The sequence below is a fragment of the Python bivittatus genome, unplaced genomic scaffold (assembly GCF_059951505.1).
Source record: "Python bivittatus isolate LINGU-HERP-01145 unplaced genomic scaffold, Pbiv_v1 ctg000850_np1212, whole genome shotgun sequence".
Lineage (NCBI taxonomy): Eukaryota > Metazoa > Chordata > Lepidosauria > Squamata > Pythonidae > Python > Python bivittatus.
Window position 1 is genome coordinate 12,111,183 of NW_028277112.1, and position 18,618 is coordinate 12,129,800.

The window sequence follows — 18,618 nt, forward strand, 5'->3', positions numbered from 1 at the left end:
CTTGGAATTTGTTTATTATTAAGATTGTTTTTATATTGTATTTTAATTGATTTTATCTCCTTCGTAAACCGCCCAGAGTTGCTTTTTAACTAGATGGGTGGTGACAAATTTGATATATAAATAAATAAAAATAAAATCTAACTCTTGTGTTTGTTTTACTGTACCAATACAGCACCATAACTCCTGGCATTCCATTAATGTAATTGCTTGTGCACACAGTCCTGCATACAGTGCACTACTTTACCCCCCCCCCAATGTTTAGAATTAGGCTATGGTGTGCAAAAACTGCTATATCTTGATGTAATATCACCTATTAGGCAATTGGCGACTATAACATCATCTGCCTAGTTACCTACTGGATAGAAAAAAGGAAGGTTTCCTTTTCTGTTGACAGAAGGAAGAAGAGATGGCTCCTTTTCCAATTGGTGCTAATATTGCTATTAAGCACTGAAGCTTAGTTATAAAGAACCCCAAAAAGCAAATTACATTGGAATCTGCAACCAAATTCTCTATGGCATAAATGTATCTGGCTAATAATGAGTATACTTCCTTACAATGGGTGGGGATGAATTTAATAAATAAAATACTCAAAGCTAATAGCAACTTTTAGTCTTATAGAAGTATATCGTCTATTGCACTGAACATTGCTAATTTGAGCTTTAGGGGCAGTCAGTTTAGCTTAGAGATCGTTCAGAATGAAGTTACTTTTAAAATCTTAAGGACACAGAGTCATCATTTTTGTTTGCAATGGTGCTCAGTATTTTATAACTCACCCCCCACAACTTTAATTTAATGCTCAGCCATTTCTGAATTTTATATAGATCAATAGTTTGGCAACTGCCATGTTTATAAAGAAATCTTAGAAATTTTGACATGATCATACAACAGCGCTATTTTAGAGTTTCTATGAATCATAAATCTGAAGTACAATTGGAACTTGCAACAAAATATTTAGGGTGCATTGTCAGCCATAGTTTCTTCCAGAATAAAGTACTAAGGAATTTTTCCAAGCTTTTATCTATCTTTTGACTATGCCATTCTCAGTATATTCTGTCTCTTAAATTCTTTTGCATTGTTTACCAAACATACTGCTGTACTTGTCCTTTTGGATTCTCCATACTGAGACCTTGTTTTCAAGTATGGGTGGGGCCATTTTTGCTACATATGTAGTTTTGCTCTTTAACTATTAGTAATTGTTTAGAATACAAGTTTCTTGGTGTTCCCTATTTTTCTAGCTCAGAGATGCAATGGCTATACAGATACTTAACTGTCCAAACAAGGTATTTTGATGGGACCTTCTACAGTGAGACTTTTTATTTTACATTCTCATAGCAATGCAGTGTAGTACCTGCAGAAAGGCAACCATAAGCCAACAAGGCCAGTTCCTCCTTAGTTTGCATTTGTATACTTTCTAGACTCTTGTCTAGTCCAAATGGGCAAAATAAGACCTTTTCGATCCAGCTGCTCCATAGCTGATGGGAATTACACAGGCAGTATCAGGAGGGATAGACATGTTGTCTATTCCTGATCTAGACCATTACTTCTGTTATGTAAACTAATGTGCACTCAGAAGCTTGCACAAGTAAAATAAGTGTGTGTGTGTAGACCTAACATTCTTTTAAAGCCCAGTGAGAGCCTATGTATTAACCAGCCTACAACACCCAAAATAAGTAGAAGGTTCAAGTCAAATTCTGTGATTACTGCAAGTGCTACAATTGCAGCATATAATTTTAAGAGAAATTGCCTTTAGTTTTTTCAGATGAAAACCATCAAATAAATACATTTTATATATAAAAAAGTTTATTACCCACAAGGAAGAGCAATAGGAAAAAATTAAATTGTTTTCCACAATTTGTTTTTTTGAACAGAGTCTACAGGAACATATTCAGCACCAAACTAAAAACAGAAAAAAGAAAGAAAATATAATACAAACAGCCATTGAATATAATCTATAAAGCAAACATTAAATATTGCACTTTGTTTAACATTTTGTACTTATCCCCTCTTTTTAATTGTTATTTTGAATACTGGACTACAGTTCTAAACCCATTATTTTACAATGTCCAGACAATGACCAATATTTATGAAGTCAGAGATAACAGTAATGCCACAAGAGTAATTTTTTGTGAAAAAAAATTAGTGTTTGCAAATTTAAATCTCATCACAATATTGGTACATTGAAATGCCAATTACTACAATATTGGTCAATCCTGCTTCAATATGGAACCTTCTATCATACTGTGATAAATGTAATGCTATGCATAACAATTGTTCCCTAGTTGGTTAAAACAAACAAACAAAAACAAAAAACAAAAAAGCCCACCAAATGCCCTTTTATGCCTTTATTCCACTAAAGTATTATTTTAATCTTCTATGGAAGAGGGACATCCACAAAATTATTCATATTTTAAGTTCCATCACTCAATTTTCTTATTATTCCATTATTTGAAGTTTGCTTGCTAAAGGTCAAACTCATTTAAAAGAATCACTTAAAACGTGATTCATTTTATACTGTTCATTTTTCACCCTGTTAATATTCAAACATGAATTGTTGTCCATGTTTTCTTAAAGGCCACTTGTGGACAAGCCTATTCCATTTGCTCTAATCCTAAAATAAGATTTGGGATGAGCTGCACCAATCCAAAGCCTACCTATTGATAAAATACTTGGTCAGCAACACAAGAACCCAATTTCTGTCACCTGAAAATTAGGATAGTTGCTTTTGGTAAAAAACGAGTTATGAGTTTCAGAAGGTGACAGTTGTGACTTTTCAAAAACTAAATATTCTAGCATTTGTGCTGAGATTTCACCCCGATCACCTACCAATTGATTCCTTGTAATCTGTGTTACCTACACCCCCAAATTAAGCAACATAAACCTGCTAATTATACCGTGCTGTTAATTGTACTACTGAGTCAGTTTCATTTTTTTAGTACTTAGAGAATGTATTCTAAATAGCAGTGCCCAGAAAATATTTTCTAAAATATCTTAAGATATGCTGCTTACTTGAGATGCCCTCCCCAATCTGACTAAAACTTTATTATAAATTTTCTTACGAGTTTCTGGTCATGGGCTAATTATATAAAAAAATAAATTTACTTTCCCTACCCATCCCACCTAGCTAAGAAACCCCTATGCGAGTCACTTTATAAATCATGTACAACTTTCCCCCATAACTCTTGGCTGACATGTTCGGTGCTACTGCCTATGTGGCTCTTCTAGGAACTTGGCCAAACTCTTAATTATGTTTCATGTTTTGGCTAGATAATAAGAAATGAGGATGTCTTCATATATGTATGTCCCTTTTCCAAGTCCCCCTTTTCAAAGAAAACAAAGTAACAAAAACAAAAGAGGGAAAAAGAACTCAACAGTGCAACATAAACACAAGTAGCATTTCAACATTTTGGCAAGTGATGAGTTCACCTGAGATTAAGTGATTTTAGGCAGTCTGTAACAAAATTCTTCTTTGCAGTAATAGTAGAAAGGCAACAAATGCTTAAAAAGGAATCAAGATACACACTCTTGACAAAAAATCCTATTGTTTTCTTTTGTTACTTTTCACCCCTCAAATCTGTTGCTTGACTACTATAGTAGGCTGTGAAACATACAGCTAGGATTGGTTGAAGGCATTTGATGTTTGTAATAAATCCACAACAGGATCCAAGCTGAAGAGGTGATGCATGGATCAGTCTTACTGGGACAATTCTGAGCATGTGCATATGCAGAAAAAGTCCAGACTACATTGTTTGTTTATCTAAATAAAAAAAGTCAGTGCATTTGTATCAAAGTTTTCAAAGCTTTCTTTTGCTCCTTGTTGTGCGGACCACAAACAAGTCAGAAGAGGTTAACAGTCCAACATAAATGAGAAAAAGCTGTAGTGACACTGAACTGCACAACGAAAGCATTGAGCATGTGCAAATTTTCAAATAAAAGGAGAACGTTATCCCTCTTGCAACATGGTATTTTGACACATGTGTAGGCTATTAAGGCTGCTCTTAGTATGTGCCAGTATAGAACAGAAAGAGAAAGCTCAGGTCTTCAAGCATGTGGAGCAGTCCTATGATGTTTGCTGTAGGCTTCAAAAGCATAATCACAGGATGTTTCATCATTTCTCCTTTTCTTTTAGGCAATAACTTCCTTTCAAAGCGTGTTTCTATAGGACATCTTTATCCTCAACACAGTTAAAATATAATTCAGACCCATCTCAACATTTTGGAGAGACATTCTTTCAGCGAGAGGGGCAGGATGGCCTGTCATCTGAGGTCTGATCCGGATTTGGGTCAATCTAAGTGAAAGAGGAACAAAAAGGAGACATCTTTAAAAACAAGAAAAAACTCTAATAAAGAATTATTATTATTTAAATTTATATGCTGCCTAACTCCCAGTGACTCTTCATTTATTTCAAAATAACCAGAGTTCCTCTATTTTTGCTTTTTAGTTTTACTTAATATTTATTTTAGAACACATGGAAACATTTTGCATAGTACAGAACAGCAAGAAAAACAGTTAAGGAAAATATTTCAAATGCTTTATGTCTAATATTAAGTGTCTTAATGCTATAAATTATAACTTTTCTAAAGAACTTTAAGTAATATAGAATTCCATAATTCTATAGACAGTTGCAATGACATATCTAGGAATGAAATCCAATAAAATAAAGCTTATTTTTTGAAACAAAAAAAAGGATCAATTAAAATAGTACAATATTACCCAACTATTTGTTTTTATCCTGACAGTTGCTACTTAAAAAACAAAAAGCTCAAATCACTTCTCAGTTTAAAAAAGTATATTTTTCTATCAGAAAAAATATTAAGAGTCCTAAGTTGGCTAATATCTTCATTAGGAACAATTAGTGTAGCATAATAAAGATATTGCCCAACTGTCAATTTGGATTCGTCAATAAATTAGGCAAAAATGCTAATTACTAACTATGCTGGCACACATAATAGTATTTAAAACAGTCTTTTGCATTCAATTAGAATAAAAGTGGCTTAATGCAAGTACAAGCCATTTATTTGCTTTGAATTTTATCATGATCATGGGTTAATCTACCAGGCCAGAAGTTGTAGTAAACCTAAATGGGGCTGGATATTTTATTAGTAAAAGAATACTTGTCATATGTTGTTAAATAATGATTAAATACAAAGAGTCCCTTGCTAATCAAAAACAGCCAAATCTTAAGTACGCTTTCTTAGAAATGATTTCTATTGATTTCAATTATGTCCTTACAAGTAATAAGAGTTGCAACTCCAGAGAAAAGGAAGAATAGAATGGTACAAGAAAAGCACTATTTGAAACAGTCAACATAAAACCACCTAAAATGAAGATATAGACTGCATTAGCTCATTGGGGTGGGACATATTTCAGAACAAACAGAAAATGCCACATACTTAAAAATAGAATCCTGGAGCTTTAATTACTTGTTACCTCACCTCAGAATAAAGTGGAGGAGGCAGGAATCGAAACTCTTGGATGTAGGCGAATAATGGTCCTTGAAGTGCTCTTTCAAAGTCATCGCAAGCAGTGACAGGTGCTAGACTGGACTGTCTTTGCTCCTCAGTGACCACTTCTGCATAGCTAGGAGGTGCTGAAGGGAAAATTACACGCAGTTCGAACTATGTTCTTATGCATGTCAGGACATATAACATGACAGGAATATTAAACTTTGTTTATATGATTTGTACAAGGCAGAGATAAGAACAGTTCAACTGATAGCTACTTGGTAGTTTTGGTAAGTACAGTAATAATGAGGTTATAATAAAAAATATTATCACATTTGGTAATGGTACAACCACTTATTATTTTGAGGACTCTCTGGGAAGAAAACTACCTACATAAGTTGGCTGGGTTCCCACACCGCCAAAACCCTTGCTTTGTATTACCACAGTTTACTGATTAAACCAAAGCTGGCTGGGTTTACATAAAACAGGAAATCAAAACCAACAAACCACTTTATGCCTTAATACAACAAGTGCTCAGCCTTTATCAACATTAGGTAAGAAAAAGCAATAAAATCAAGTTATACCAGTTTTGATAAAAACTAGTCACATTTATGACAAAGTGTCCATCAGAAAGAATCAATGTTGCAATGCCACTGAAGGTCTGTAAACCTATTCTATACTCATACAACTTAACAGACCTGGCACCCCATTCTACTCCCTCCCCACCTCCATAAAAGTCATTCAGCTGGAATAATACCCTGGAATTACCCAATTGGGGGGGAAAATCTTTCTGTATTGGTTATGCAACAATATTATTTAGGACTGTAATAACTAGATACTACTAGAATAAGAGGCCTATAGAAAATCACAAATAATATGGAATGTATGTTTAAATTACCTTCTGGTCTTTCAGGCAGACCAAGCCAATTCATATTCATGCTACACTGGCTGCTCACGCTTGATGTTCTGCTGCCAAATGAGTGTAAAGGAATAGTACCAATGACAAGTGGTAAATTAAGAAACAAGTCCATTGCGCCTGGAATATCCACATATACCTTGAAAAGAAACAGAAAGAAATTACTAAAACCTGAATCAAAACCTGTCATCCACCCTTGACATATGGTATTCTATGTTAAATATTAAAATATTAAATTAAGTTCTTACCATGAGAGAATATTCCACACGGATTATGCTACAATCAAGGATGGATGGGGACACAGGTGGAATTTTTAACTGCTTGCCATTCCAGGTTTCTGTCTTCCCTGATGACAAAGACTCCCCACGCAAGTTGGCAACCAGCTGCTTTACTTCCTTCATTTTCCCTTTAGCATAGAATGCCTGGGTTTGATAAATGGCAGCCTTTGGCACTACCATTCGAGAGGAGCAGTTCTCAATCTCTGCAAAGATCTGAATTGGTTCACCTTGAATGAAATCAAGAATAAACACATCAGATGGAAATCACAAAACTTTTAAAATTTAAACATTACTACACATTGAGTACACTATTTTTAATAATTTAGGAAATAACAAAAAGACACAGCAATGGCAGCACCCAATTAACCTTGGCTGACCTAAACACTAACCAGAAACAGATCTGGTAAGTATATGGGTCACCACCAGAAAAACCTATGGCTATAGCTGGGAAGTTGAAAAAACTCTCCAGAAGGAGATAATGGGCAAATATTTCTATATTGTAGCTAAGAAACAAATATGGACACGTTCATTAAGTCACCAGAAGCTCAGTTTGACTGGAGTCTAAGACAGCTCAATAGTTTTAATGGGAACAATACCAAGCCTACAACATTACAGATGTATATGCAATTTCATCATATTTTAATCACTGGAAAAATATCAGACTGGCTGCAAGGGATCCAAATTGTACCATATGTATTTTTATAATTACATTCATCGTGACACTTGATATTAACATGCAAACCACCCATTAGTAGGCTACTTCATTTTGTTTACCCCAGAAGAATCCAGAATATTGACATAGTGTATATTAATTAAATGAAAAAAAATTATAAAGCCTACTTTTGTTATAACTCATATTACATACCTGGGGTATAGCCCTTCCTTTCAATTTTGGCACTTAAGGATATTGGGCCTGAGGTACAAAACCAGCAACAGAGAGTCTTTTCTTTTGTGCCTGCTTGGGGTGACTGAAAGAAAAATAAAACAGGTATGTTTATATATGTAATTTCATTTTTAGCTCAATGAAAATGAAATAGCTTTAAAGGGGTTTTGACATAGCAACTTTCCTGTTAAGATAATATAAACCAAGGCATTCAACAGGAAAAAAATATATATCATGGGGGTTTGGTTCTACTGTGGTCTGAGTTGCTGATCCTATCACTGCATCCAGACCAGCAGCTATCAGCACAAGTATGGACAGGACAGAACCATCATCTTTCTGGCTATTATATCATTAACACTACAACAGACAAAAAAGTAATTGTCTGAAAGTGTCTTCACATAACACTTCTATGCCCTTTTTATTTTATGAATAAACTAGCAAACTATTTGTACAAGGAAAGTGAACTTTGTCACTATTAATTATACCATAGCATTAATTCAAGAAAGTACTACTCAGAGATTATTTGCTCTTTCAAGTTTCTGCAGTCAGACCAGTGTATTAGCACTGAAGAAAAATACCCTGCTCAACATCTGGCATCCCCAGATGCTCTGGGTCAATTTCAGGTTAGTCTGACAAATCCTACAGAACCACTGCTATTCAAGTAAACTTGATAAATAGTCTGACTCAGAATAAGGCAGCTTCCTCTGTTTTATAGGTAACTGGCCTAACAATTCAGATACAGACCAACTGCAGCATGATCCTAACTATGTTTATTTAAATGCAACTGACTTCAATAAGGTCTGTTTCCAAATAGGCATGCTTAGTGATAGGCTCGCTGAAAATCCCATAAATTACAGTTTACAGTCAGTTTGCACAGCTTAATCTTGTGCGGCAGTTGTGCCCATTCTTGGATCAGCAGGCCCTGCTTACAATCACTCATTCCCTAGTCACCTCCAGATTGGACAACTGTAATGTGCTCTACATGGGGTTGCCCTTGAAGAATATCTGGAAGCTTCAGCTGGTACAGAATGAAGCGGTATGGGCTGTTTTGTGCGCTCCTGTAACAGTGCATGTTACACATCTGCTCCATGAGCTGCACTGGTTGCCAGTTTTACTTCCAGGTCCTTAAAGGTGCTGGTTTTAACCTTCATAGCATGGGACCAGGTTATCTGAGGGATTGCTTCTCCCCGATTATATCAGCCTGCCCCATAAGATCTGGCAGAGAAGACAAGCTGCGGGTACCATCAGCTAGGGATGTACATTTGGTGGATCCCAGGTGACTGCCTTCTCTGCCGTGGCGTCTGCCTCATGGAACATTCTTACTTCCAAAATTAGATTAGCTCCATCCCTTTTGACGTTCCAGAAGTCCCTCAAGACCTGGTTATGTCATCAGGTCTGGGGCGCCCAGGGAACTGGAGACATGCTTAGAAAGCTCCATTGCTGAGGTGACTATTCATATTCGCTTTTTGTCTAGGCTTTGTATGTATTTTGTTTTTATATTATTTATCTTTTAATATTGATTCTTATATTTTTATACTGTTTTACTTGTTGTTTTATTGGATTGTTGTACACTACCCAGTCGCTTTTTGAGAGATGGGTGGCCATACAAATTTGATTAATAAATAAATAAATAAAAATAAAGGCCTTCCTTTTAAATCCCAAAGTTATGCTTGAAATATAAACATTGCCAAATCTTATTCATATCTACCCAGAAGTAAGTTCCACTGTGCTAAATCAGGCTGTGACGCTATGCCTACCTGAGAGTAAACTTCACTAACTCAGTAAGGCTTCTTGTATGGAAAGAGACACAAAGGTGGGCTGCCTGTTTGCAGTACCAGTCAAATAAAAACTTACTGAGCAAGTGGAACTTGATTTTGGACTAACAATATTTGGATCATGCAGTTACATGATGGAAATACATCTATCTGATCTACATTCTAAACAGTTAAATTTAGGGCCATAACTTTATACCAATTTAACTGATCTTAAATTGAGCCATCCATTAGATGTTTATTGAATCCTTAGGTCGAAATTCCAAATATATTTTTTAAAGCTAAATTTCAATGGGACTTACTTCCAAGTATCCATGTTTATAATCATAGACTTGTCCTGAAATACTTAAAACATCTAGTTTAAATTGGCCCCATATAAGCATTTATCAAGCGAAGAGATATTCTAAATGGTTCATATTCTTTAACACTATTAATTTAGGTTTGCTGTAGTCCCCGCCCTAAATCCATCAAAACTAGTAGCGTCATTGCATGGTGGTTACATGGTTTCCCAAATACTTTCTTTTTACAATCATATATGAAATGGGCCTTATCTCAAACTCACAAAATCCACAGAAATATTCCTGTTGATTATGCTGGGTTTTAGACAAGGCCCTATATAACCCCAAATATGAATTTTTATCCAAAGCAAAAGAACCCTGTTTCAATGGACATTTTTTCCATGTGTTTCATTTTCAAGTATTTATTTTTAATTAAAAAACAAAACCAAATAATAGTTTTTGATCAGATTGAAACAATCTTAAATCCTTAATACATTAAAATAAATATATTAAGATAACATACAGAAGTGTGATCATTTCTCCCCACTTGATATGTAAATTATCAGTAGTATAATAAAGAATAATGCACTGCAGTACAATTTTTTTTAAAACATTGCTTTGCCAAGCTGCAAATTCTAAGGTGAAATTTGTATCATAAATAGAACTGTCCCATATAGAAATAAAGTTAATCTTTACTGGAACAGTTAAAATGTTAAAAACAAGCAGCTTAAAAATATTGATTATTATTCAATATGCTACCATATTCTGGGTCATTACATTGTATTTACTTTAAGCATTCCATTGATTTAATTATTGTTACTTTTTCATATATCTATATATGTAATTCAGGGGCCATGTGTGATGCTATTTTTTAAAATGCTACTAACAAAGAATGAGTAATTCTGTCAATTCTTACCAGTAATGAAGGAGTGTTGATATCTATATGTTCAAAGACTGTAAATTCCTTCTTTAATTTTACTGGTAGAAGCCAAGGCCTGTGCAATTCTGCTTTCACCCAATAGCGCACACTGCCATGTCTGCCTTCAAATGAGGTAGCAAGTGGTCTGTTCAGGACACAAAGGTCAAAACTAAATAAATCTTTATCTCTGTTGTTGCTTAACTTAAATATACAATCAAAGTAATAATTAATAAGTTGTACTGTACTGTTAATGCATCATAGTATATAATGAAATATTTGGTTTTTTTTAGATGTTCATGTTAAATTTGTTTGGGAGAAATATCTCTGTAGTTAAAATTGATTGCTAAGTAGACCTACAAAACATGACCATATTTGTACTAGAATTGCACTGTAATATGCTACGAGGATACAGTTGTCCAACACAACATGGTTAAGCTGAAGCACTTACATTTTCACACCTAAGTCCCATTTAACTGAATGGGAACTGTGGTTGAATTAAACTTCCTCCAGCTTGAACTCACTTGGGATCAAGTTAAGAGAGATGTTAATTTTAGAAGAGGTCACTTTTTAAATCTGGAAATAAGGAAACCATGAAATATAAAACAAGGTCCATAAATTGCTTTGGTAGAGCTGCTTCCCAAAGGTCTCAATTTATATATGAGAGGTATTTAAATCAGGGACTACATGTTTAAAGATGCTTTTGAGCATCTTTACTTTTAAAGATTTACTTTACTTTTACAGGCAAAGTGTGCAGAAAATACTCTTTCAATTCATGTAATGTCTGCCATTTCTTAATATTCCAGATCTGTTCCTTTGATCACAGACAAGAGAATAGAGTTCAGGTATACAAAATTATTTTACCTAACTCCTTTAATATTTTTAAATGAAAGTTATTATTATGATCATTAGAGAAAACTGCAAACTTTCCTATAGTCTGGTCTTTTACTGAAAACACACATAAGATGTTCAGTCCAAAATAATTTATTTGCATTCCCTGGTACTAATAATGCATTGAGAATGAAAATTATGTTTTAATACATTATAGCAAAAAAGTAAATTTCAGTCATTTTAAACTCCTAATTATGTTTAAGAAACATATTAATTAAAAATAAATATTTCAATGAAAACTGATGGATTTTGTTTCCTATTCATTATTTTCATACTCATTCAGAAACATGTGAATTATCCAAATTCTGCTTACACTTAGTTAAAAGTGTATATTTCTACAGGTTCTAATTCATAAGTAGTCTTAGTTGAGGTATTTTTGCTAAATATATTTACTAATGATAATTATATATATATATAAGTCAAACTCCACAGAGTTTGCAAAATATTCTAGTTTGAGTAACTTAATTTTATCACACTGCCTCTTTGGGAACAAACCCAGTAGAAAGCTATACAACCTGCAAATTCTACACAGGTTAGAGAACTAGAGATTCTGCATAATTTTAAAATGGTGACACTGATGTATCATATTGCTTAAAGGTTTTCTATCTCATAACAATGTACAACTTCTTTGACAGAAGTCTCTTTTCCTACTTTCCACATTCTGGTTTTCATTATAAATACTACATATAACTATCAAATAACTCCATGTTAAAAATGTGTATATTTCCATGTCACTCTAATTCTATTTTACTTTTCCAGTATGTCACTAACATAAAATGGTTTTAGAATATCTTCATAACTTCCTATTTTTAGAATGCATTTGTGCTAAAATGGCAGTTTTATCTTCTTTTGACCTAAACTTCTACTTCTCCCATCCATTTCCCTAGCTCTCCTTATATAATCTGTATCCTACAAATATAGAGCTATTTCCAGTTTTTAAACTTTCCATATCATTCATACTATTCTGTTTTGTTCTAGTTTACATCTTTTTAACAGGTATGTTTCAATATGTTCAATGGAAACAATCAGCAGTGCAGCTCTGTATACCCTTAATTCAACAGGAAGCAATGCCAAAGATTCTAAAAGCCTAGTGAACCCACTTGAAGAAGTTAAATATGTAATGTCTGAATAAATGAACCAAGTTTTTAAGGTCATTACTGGTAGGACAGTAGCTGTCCTGATTTTTCATGATTTTGCCACTTTGAATCAAAGTAACCTCTTGTCTATTAAGACAACGTCCTTGCAGTATATTCTAGTGCAATCCATGTGACCATTGAAAAGGGTTTTTTTTTCCTTCCATCCCATTTCTTCCTATAAGCTATCTTTTACAGATTTATTGCAGGGTGACCCGACAGCCACAGCTGAAGTATGACATAAACTTACGTTTGTGGAAGCTCAAAGCTGAATGCATATTCATGCCGTCCTGAATGAATGATGTGGAGGCCTTCTTCAGAATTATCATCATCTAGAAAGGAAACATTCAATATTCTAATTCACCTGCAAGCATTTTACCCCTATAATGCTATACAGTTGACTTCCACTGGTGACTTTGAGAACAGATATTTAACAGTAGTACAAGTTGCTAACTTTTACATAAATATCTGAAAAATCTTTTTTCAGTTTAATTTGCACAAACTGGAGGAAAGAAGATCCAAGGTTCATTTAAAAAAGAACCTCCTTCCTCCTTCAAATTCCTTGGCATTACCCTAAAGGAGATCCAAATTTCTGCTGTACACTTATTAGGCTGTAATTATTTCCCTCTGGAAATTGTGAATCCAGACCCTGTCCTGCCCTCAGTGGGAAAGGGAGCAGGCACAACTCATCTCAGCCAGGGCCCAAATCCTAAAATCTATAATGTAGTCCTAAAACATTAGAAAATGCCATAGCAGAAAATAGCAGTATTTGGAAGAAATAATAATAATAATAATAATAATAATAATAATAATAATAATAATAATGCTGCTGCTGCTGCTGCTGCTTGGGAAGGACTCGATAGGCAGATAAAAATGCCAAATCCAGTCTAAACAACTGGCTGACTGTGCAACTAATAATAATAATCCTAAGAGTTAGTGAGAAAAGTCAAGCCACAGAACACTATTATTAATGCCCTGGAATTGAATTATATAGGCAAGGAGACCACACTTCAAAAGAGGTGGTCTCCTCCACTGCTTCAGGAAGGGCTGCTTCTTTGCTGTTTTCAAAAATTATTTGGCAGGATTTTGGCACTGGCTTAAGCTTCCAGATTTGGGCTGCAAAAATCTGGACCACCACTAGCAAAATGACTTCCATTCACACTGGTACAGCTGCAGGTATCTTCAAAATCTGCCTACCGTTCGTTATTAATGCATTTTTTGGAAAACCGATACAAATGCATAAAGTCGTGCTTTTGACGTTTGTTTCACGTTGGACCTGTCTCCCTTTATTATCCTGAAAATTCCCCCCTTCCGCTTTCCTCCTTTCGTTCTGCCAGCTCAGCAGTTTCCCTTCAGTTTCAGTTGGTGTTGCTGCCGCCGCCGCCAGGCTGAGGTAAACAACTGCTGGGCTGTCAATCACAGACTAGTCTAGAGCAGGAGAGGACCGGCCTAAACCGGCGCGAGCAGAACCCCAGCCAGCCGCTCATATGCATACAGTATACATTGCTCGCCCGGCCAGCCTCCTTGCTCGGCAGCTCCGCCCCTCCGCCTCGCTTGCTAGCTGGAGGCGTAATGAAGGCTTGAGAAAAGGAGCAAGGGAGAGGAGCTGCTCCCGTGCCCTTGCCTGCTGGTTTTCAGCCCTGGCACGGATTGGCAAGTCCGATTTAGCCGTTCCATGAAAACGTGACCAAAGACGGAGGCTACTCGCACCCAATAAATTACGCAAAAACGTAGGGAAGTGCAAAGACTGGGGAAGAATAAGAGAGGACCGAGGTTCATCTTTGCAAACCTACTTCATGCTTTGCTAAGGAGTCTGAGCCTTTGCTCTGCTGAACCGGATCCTGGAGGAACTATTAAATAGCATCTAGGAATCCGCCCCCCTTACTTGACTTCAAAGTCACGACCCTGCAGAATGAGACTCGATCTTCCAACCTGTCTCCCATCTTAAGAGAATAGAGAAGGGAAGCTGATTACCGGGCAATTTTTAGGGCAAACTAAGATGTATCAACGTTTGGGAAGCGATATACTTTGGTGCCCGTGTAGGACCCGTTGTGCACAACACAAGGTTGTGGGTTTATGGTTGCGGAATCAACGTCCGAGCAAAAACACGGCATTTTTCATTATTGTTACAGTAAATATATTATTCTGTACCAAAACCCAAACTTGTTTGTTGGTGAAATAATGTGAGCTTTGCTCCAAACGATTCTTGAAAAAAACCCAAAAATCAATCCGACTTCGGTTATAGCCGAGCCTGCAAATCCCTTCCTGTAGCTTCACGCGGATGGGATCCCCATTTAAGTCCATCCAATTTTCAACCAGCCGTGACTGAAACGACGAGGCAGCAAGCACTTACTGGCTGCACATCTACACACGCTTGCTTTCTCCAAAATAAACCTCATCCTGCCGGCAGAGGTAGGGAGGTGAGAGAGAAGGAAGACTAGGCAGCCTCCCACTCCCATCCAGGAACTGAAGTCGCAACCCGCAGAGGAACAGCCTGAGGAAGACCATTACTGATTCCCAGGCATAGCCCAGGCTTTTCCTGCGCACTGCCAGGGTTTATTATACTGCTGCACGGATTGCACGCACACACCAATGCCAGCCTCGCGTGGCCGGTGACAAAGGACGGCCCTCCACCGAAGCCCTCCGAAACACACATTCCGACACCACGCGCGACTCCACTCGCAGCGGGCCAGCAGCTCCGCAAGATAGAACCTCGGCGCTTAGTCCCGCCCCTCTTTATCGGCCCCCCACCTCCCAATCAAGAACTGGCATTGCCTTAGCAACAGCCTAACAAACCTCCCCGGGCCAATGACCGTGTGAGCGCTGGGCGTGGCTTCGGCGAGCATGCTAGGCTGCCGGGTTCTTTCCTGTCTGCTTTCTCAGCTAAGCCACTAAAACTCCCCCGCTCTGGCGCCGGGGTCAGCCGTCGTCGCAGCCGCTCGCGGTCGGGACAGCGATGCGGAGAGAATGAAGGGTAGAGCCACTTCACAGAAGGGCAACTCAGCCGAGTCGCTCGGTGCACGCACGGGCTTGGATCAAGCCCCGACCCTACAAAGCGTAGGTCACCCATCACTCTTTGTTTCTTCCAAATAAAGACATACTTGAAAATTCACCCTCCTATTTAATTGCCACAGAAACAGGTGCAAGTTTTCTGAGAAGCAACCAAAATTCGTTTTCTCTGGCTTCTAACCCTACTATTCTCGCGAAAACTGCACGTAGGGAAAACTGCACACGTATTTGTGCAGTTCAATGACGGGCGGGGGGACACTTCCACGCCTGCAACTCTTAATGGAAGGGTTTGCGTTTTACACAACCGCTGGACGAAAGGTCTGTTTTATCCTCAAAAAGATTCGTGATACAAGTTTTGCCTTTTGCACCTTTCGGCTTAGCACCCTCCTGGCATCCCTTACATTTGGAAGCAATATCATGTAACTTCTTTCTTCAGATTACCAAAAAAAATCATACTACAGAATTGAGACGAATCCCCTAACATCTCCCCCTCCTATCTGCAGCAAATTTGCTGCACATATAGCTATATATAAAAAAGAACAAGCCAAAATTACATAACCTGTTTTAACATTTTCTTGTGCTAGGAATTAAGTCATCGCCACCACCTGACGCGCCTAACCAATCTGCTGTGAGGAGTACCACCCCTCCCTTCTCCCCAGTACCGGTCCCAAACAGGATTGAACCGCTTTTAACAAAGGGTGGAAACTTCAGAAAAACAACCTTAGACTCTCCTATACTTCCACTGACACCATTTCAAACAATAGATTAAGAATCTGGAGACTATATTACCCCTCGATAAGGTGATCCGTATTTTCCCCCTGCTCATCGCTCTCCCTTTGCATATTTCTTTGCACTGACACAGTCAGGTTCATACATCACAGAACTCCTCAACTTAGAAAGGATGCTCTACTAATTCAATATGAGATTCATTTAGGAGTGGGGTTCCCCTCCCCAAAATAGCTTCACCTACGCCTCGACGGCTGAAGCATTACAGAAGAATAAGGCGGATTTACCAACTTTTTCCACCTTCTGTAAAGGGGAATACGGTTCTACACGTGGGGTGCTGAAAGCAAGTGTCAAAATAAGCCGCAGGGAGCCCTTTCTCTACTAACAATTCTCTTATCCTGAAGACATCACTGATCTGCTCGCAAGCTCTCAAAGTGGATTAATAAATCAGTCCTACGGTCCCCACGGTTTTTTTTTGGTCACCAGATACTTAAGTACAAATCCCAACATATATCCTTTCAAAATCAATTCATTAAAAAAAAAACCCTCTTGATGTACCGTGAAAGGATCTCTACAAAAAGAAAATGGGGGTTGGAAAAAGTCTTCATGGAAGCACATTGCAGCTGCACCACAATCTCGGGGTTCACTCCTTCCTCAATATGGTCTTAAGCAGCTCTATATGAAGCTTAATTCTGAACTCCGTTGCAGGGGAATAAATTCCCTTGCACTAAGAAGGAGTTCCTTCTGAATAACTATGCCCAGGATTAAACAGCAGATCGCCATGAGGTTGTCAGAACTTCATATTCAAGAATAATTAATTAAAAACTAGACTTACCTCTTTCGTGCCCAATTAAGATGTCCTTGTGATTGAAGTATTCTACTTCTTCAGTGTAATTCTGTGTGTAGGCAGTGTTGGAGCCAGCATTTCTAGATTCAGTCCAGCGTACTTTCGCATGTCCCCTTGCATGGATTTTAAGTGATCTGACTCTAATTTCTCCAGTCACTTCTAAATTTACCCTTCCTGAGACTGTGTCCCCGCTGGAATAGACGGGGACATTGCTGTCATTAAGACAGTCAAAGCTTATTGTCAAACTCTTCACCTTCCCCAGCACCATGTTATTAGTTTTTTTTTTTAATAATAAAAGTCTATAAAAATACACTATAAGAAAAAAAGGGGAAGGAAAGTCAAGATCTCATATAAAAATGCGATCTTCACTTGCCACTGATCAATTTCTCTGCTCTGCGAAAAAGGTTGCAGGCAGGATCAGTGCGGTCTCTACGAGCACTTCATCGGGGATTTCTTCAAAAGTACCAACGTTAGACGCGGCTCGCAGCTGCTGCTCGCCAGCTCTGTGGTCTCTCTACAAAGACAAGTAGTCGGCGGCTGCCAGCTCACTTAAAGCTTTGTGGAAAACAACCCCAGTGCGCATGCGTGGCGCTTTGCTCCTTTAGCGTAACAGGGCTGCTGCTGGCGGCGGCCGCTCTTAGTTCCTCGGTGGAAGGAAGATGATTCACGGCGTAGGTGCCTGCCTTTTATAATTCTTAGGGAAGACTCGCTGTTTGCTCTAGAATGTGAAAGCAATTATTGATCAAAGCACGGTTGCCAGCCAGAACTCCAAACAGGTGATAGGTCTGAAAAACCTCATCGTTGCCAAACTGGGTGATGGTGGGAGGAAAAATTTAAAGGAACAAATTTCTTCTAAGGCTCTTCTGAAAAAGTTGGGGGACGTTGTGCAGTAAGCATGACATTTGCAGTCTTCCCCCCCCCCATTGTAATGATATAAGATAAGATTAACTGAAAGCAGGGAAGGAGTTGACTTTTTAGCTCTGTGCATCAGGTTAGCAGATGGAGGCATAAACCATAGTTCTTCATTTAGTTCAAATTTTGGTTGGAGTTTCAAAGGAGAAAAAAGACTGATCAGTTGGGAATTGTCCTCTCTCTATACTACTGGTGCTATGAATTTCCAGACCTGCAAATGTTAAAAGACCCCACTGTGGGAAGGAGGCTTTGTAAACATTCCAGAAGTGCTTTTTATTGGAAGTTTGTACTAATTTGAAAATTTAATTGTCTATGATTTCGGCTCTCCTCATAAATGTCTTTTTTCAGTTGTGCCTAGTGCCCAACAGAGCAATGAGCAAAGCCCATTCATAATAGCTGAAATAACAGAACATGGAACTAGAGTGTACAGTGACAAAACCAATACTAATATGAGAAAGACTCATCAATAGTCAACATTTTATTGAAGATATAAGACATAGTGATGATTTGGGGGTTTTCGATGTGAAGAAGAGTGAGGAATAATCATCTTTATCCCCAAAATGCAAGGCAAATCCATTTGATCTATAAACCCTTCCTGCTTGCCCCAGCAGGAAGA

General features: G+C 37.5%; 1 protein-coding gene across 2 annotated transcripts; it reads right to left on the reverse strand.

Moving 5' to 3' along the window:
• Positions 1-1,787: 1,787 nt before the first annotated feature.
• ARRDC3 (arrestin domain containing 3) lies at positions 1,788-17,622 on the reverse strand. 2 transcript variants are annotated; one of them, XM_007427971.4, is made up of 8 exons: positions 17,079-17,621; positions 12,759-12,840; positions 10,485-10,632; positions 7,501-7,603; positions 6,606-6,862; positions 6,340-6,496; positions 5,433-5,587; positions 1,788-4,285 (listed from the first exon to the last, which is right to left on the reverse strand). In XM_007427971.4, the coding sequence occupies exons 1-8, from the start codon at positions 17,356-17,358 to the stop codon at positions 4,229-4,231; spliced, it is 1,239 nt and encodes a 412-aa protein (XP_007428033.1). In that variant the 5' UTR covers positions 17,359-17,621; the 3' UTR covers positions 1,788-4,228. The 2 variants fall into 2 exon arrangements, with proteins under 2 accessions (XP_007428033.1, XP_015743516.1); XM_015888030.3 differs by lacking the exon at positions 1,788-4,285 and having other exon boundaries at positions 5,445-5,622; positions 17,079-17,622.
• Between the last annotated feature and the right edge of the window lie 996 nt (positions 17,623-18,618).

Excerpts from the sequence above, each read along its gene's own strand:
- ARRDC3 (XM_007427971.4), bottom strand. The coding sequence starts at position 17,358 with ATGGTGCTGGGGAAGGTGAAGAGTTTGACAATAAGCTTTGACTGTCTT. Across the intron at positions 12,841-17,078 it reads CTTAATTGGGCACGAAAGAG|ATGATGATAATTCTGAAGAA; the intron begins GTAAGTCTAGTT and ends TTTCCTTTCTAG. Across the intron at positions 10,633-12,758 it reads AGCTTTGAGCTTCCACAAAC|ACCACTTGCTACCTCATTTG; the intron begins GTAAGTTTATGT and ends TGTCCTGAACAG.